A 3,682-nucleotide genomic window follows, 5' to 3' on the forward strand; every position below is an offset into this window, starting at 1 on the left:
TCATTTTGCCTTTCAATCCCCATGCCTTTGCCATTTTCCAACCCAAATTTTCCAAGTCTTCCCCTTTTGCGTTGCTAGGGTTCCAGCTTCCAATCAAGCAATGCTCCAGCCTGCTAATGTTTCTGCTTAACTCCTCCCGTCTCACCTCCACTCTAATGATATTGGACTCCTTGTTCCCCCAACCCTTCACTGTGTCCGCAAACGACCTTCCGTTCACCATTTTCGGTCGCTGCCTTCCCAATGCCCTCACTTCTTCTTGTTGTACCTTTTTGCCAACGGTGATATCCATCTGGCAAAGAGCCTCCACCATCACCGTCCAACCCCCTTTGTCCCCTTTGCCCTTTGGGATACAAATACTATATCTCTTCAACTCCACATCGACGACCCCTAATCGCAAGAAGCAACCCGCCCTGTTAGATACACGCACCAGAGAGAAGCTTCGTCCCTTCTCCTTCCATCCCTTTTCCCAGCTTCCTATCTTCACATCCTCGATGCATTGCTGTAGACCTTCCATGAAAAGCCCTACGCTGTTCAACCCCATTCGCACCCAAGACAATACCCCTTTCTTACTTTCCGTTATGATTAGGGTTTTTCCTCCCCTTTCCACCATTTCTAACTCAAACGACTTGGATTCCACCCCGAATCTGCACGTCTTCCTTTTCCTCCTATTTTCCGCGCGACGCGCATTCCCATCGCTGACGACCTCTCTCGCTCTCTCGCTCTCAGTTACTCTCGCTCTCAGACATTTTTTCATTATTACAGCATATATAACCCCGTTTTCCTTGCTTTCATGTTGAAACTTATTCTTAGTAAGAATATGAAGAGATCTCTTCATACCTTCAACAACTTTTGTTGACTTTTGAATCTAATATTTTCCCATTTCAGCAACAGTCATTGGTTTCAACACAACCTTTTGGTTCTTAAACATGAAGCTATATGTGTTCTCTTTCCCACAATGATGCACATCCCGATCATAAAGCCAAGGACGACCAAGAATGATATGTGCTGCTTTCATAGGGATCACATCACACCAAATAGAATCATTATAAACACCACAAGAAAGAGAAACAAGACAACATTGATTTACTGGAATAGACATGTTATTTATCCATGCTACCTTGTATGGTTGTGGGTGTGGCTCAACTGGAAGTTTAAGACGCTCTACCATGGAGGCTAAAATAACATTCATACAACTGTCACTGTCAATGATGAGTTTCTGAGCTTGATTCCCACATTGGACTAACATTTGAAAAATAGAAGTTTGGCGCCAATCTTCTTCCTCCATTTTAGGGGCTGCAAGAATATGTCTCACAACAAAAGCTAGAGAAAAGTCCACTTCTTCGTTATCCAAGTCAACAGGATCATAGATTCCATAGTCAAATGAATTTTCATTTTTCTTGTCCTTCTGTGGTTCTGGTTCCTCTTCATGTTCCAGCCCAATATGCAAGTTCTTCTTTGGACAATTGTATGCCATGTGGCCAGGTTGTTGAAACTTGAAACATTTGATACTCTTACCTTTAGGATCAACCACTTGAGAAGAAGATGACTTAAACCCTGTAGGTGGATTAAATGGATGAGATGAGCCTGGCTTCATACTTCGACTTGTGTCATGGAGCTTCTTTTGGGCGGATTCCATGGTCATAGCTTCTGGTTTCCTATGGAATGAATGTCCCACGTATTCTTCCATGTCTAATGCAACTTGAAAGGCATGTTCCAAGCTGTATAATGGCTGATGCAACAACTCCTGCTTGATTTCAGACCTTAATCCAGCTTTGAATCTTGCAAGTGTTTGTCGATGGTCTTCTACTATTTGACTCCTTGTTTTTAACTTATTAAATTTTTGCATATACTCAACAACGGGCATGTTGTGCTGCCTCAAATTAATGAGCTGGTCACACAGCTTATCATAGTAATTTATAGGCATGTATTTCTCTCGAAGCTTAGCCTTCATCTCTTGCCTTGTGCTGATTGGTGGTAGCCCCATCCTTCTATTGTTTCCTTCAATACCTGTCCACCAAACTTTTACTAAGCCCACCAGTTTCATTTTAGCGAACCTCACTCTTCGATCATCCATCATATCATACCAATTGAAGTACTCTTCAATTACAACCAACCAATCAACAAATTGAGTAGCATCTACCTTTCCTTCAAAATTAGGAACCTCCATTCTCACTATCTTTGTGATATCTTTAGCAGTGTCACACACTTCATGTCTTCTTTCGAGTAATCCTCTAGCCCATTCAGACATAGGGTATCGTGGTGCTTGAATTGCTTCTTGCTCCTCCGCATTTTCCTGGTTGTTAGCCTGAGTTGTTTCCCCTTACTCAACATGTGATGACTCATTATTTGGCCGAGATATTCATGTCTCGACGTTACTTAGTCGAATATGGAGGCTATCAAGCTGATCCACCATCCGAATCAACATTTCATCACATTGGCTATCAGTTAATCTTCCTCTAGAACTCCTTTTAGATCTTGTAGCCATGATACCACCCTCGCTCTGATACCAAAAATTGATGTAGTAAAGAAAATAAAATGAAAGGAGAGTATAATTGAAAGGACCTTAAGATTCACTCCTAGAAACCTTAGGCTTCACTCCCAAGTACTCTTTGCATCTCACAAAGGAAAAACTGGCTGCTGAAAATTCATTCATTGATTGATTTCTTCTAAAAGACTAATCAACTACTATATAAGACTTTTCTAGGGACTTATAACTCCTTGGAACTAGACATAATAAATGCAACTTGAAAATGACAAACTTGGACTGATTACTGACCACATTAAAGACCGTTGGAAAATGACAACAATAATGACTGAAAATGGTAACTTCAACCATTGACTAAGTCCATAACTTAATTTCTGAAAGTACTTTCTAGGTTGAACCCATATTGACTTATATAAGATTCCTACTAAGCCCATTATCATCTAAAGAGTGTCAAATTAAAGCTTGGGCCTTGGAGCCCACTCCTTTGTGTCTTTGATAAACTTTTAAAGGTGGCTGCCACTTGTCTCTATCATAAAATTAATTTAAGTAAAATCTTATGAACACTCAAAAGAACTTTCTGGAAGAATTTTACTGTCCCTATTTCAACCTGATTTGTTTCATAACATAAAGAGGTAAAATTTTCATAAAATTAAATTGAAGATTTCCCATGTGATACCTCTGTCAAAATCTTTTTTCTATGCCAGTGATTTTACGTAAATTTATCAATAACCTCAATCCTTCTGTATCCAGGTTGTGAAGCTTTTCGAGTGATTCATATCTGTTTTATCATTGCCTGTGAGATACATGCATGTAACTTCTTAAAGAGAAAAAAGATTATCCTTATCACTAAATGGAATCGTAATGATTTATTCGTTATGGTCAAACAATTTTTTGAATGAGCTGAACTTCAAAATTCTGGTCATGTATTCGGGTTTTATTGCTTTGAGACTCTAATGGATTGTGAATCAGTTATTTTATTATGTACTTTGAACTAATGTATTATTTGTATATCATCTGAACCACGGATATGTTTTTATGTATCAAAATGAATCAAGTAACTGCTACAAAATGTTGCAGTGGCTAAATCTTCTATATTCTTATTGAAACTGTAACTGTGGTTGCCATGTGAATTGATGGGGAATAAATAGCCTCCTTAAGATGTGTTTCTAGGCAGACAAGTGACAGGTCAAGCAAAAT

General features: G+C 39.2%; 1 protein-coding gene across 1 annotated transcript; it reads right to left on the reverse strand.

Moving 5' to 3' along the window:
• Positions 1-865: 865 nt before the first annotated feature.
• Positions 866-2,248, reverse strand: LOC132253486 (uncharacterized). Its single transcript, XM_059735689.1, has one exon. The coding sequence runs from the start codon at positions 2,246-2,248 to the stop codon at positions 866-868; it is 1,383 nt and encodes a 460-aa protein (XP_059591672.1).
• Between the last annotated feature and the right edge of the window lie 1,434 nt (positions 2,249-3,682).

The sequence above is a fragment of the Vitis vinifera genome, chromosome 3, assembly GCF_030704535.1.
Source record: "Vitis vinifera cultivar Pinot Noir 40024 chromosome 3, ASM3070453v1".
Lineage (NCBI taxonomy): Eukaryota > Viridiplantae > Streptophyta > Magnoliopsida > Vitales > Vitaceae > Vitis > Vitis vinifera.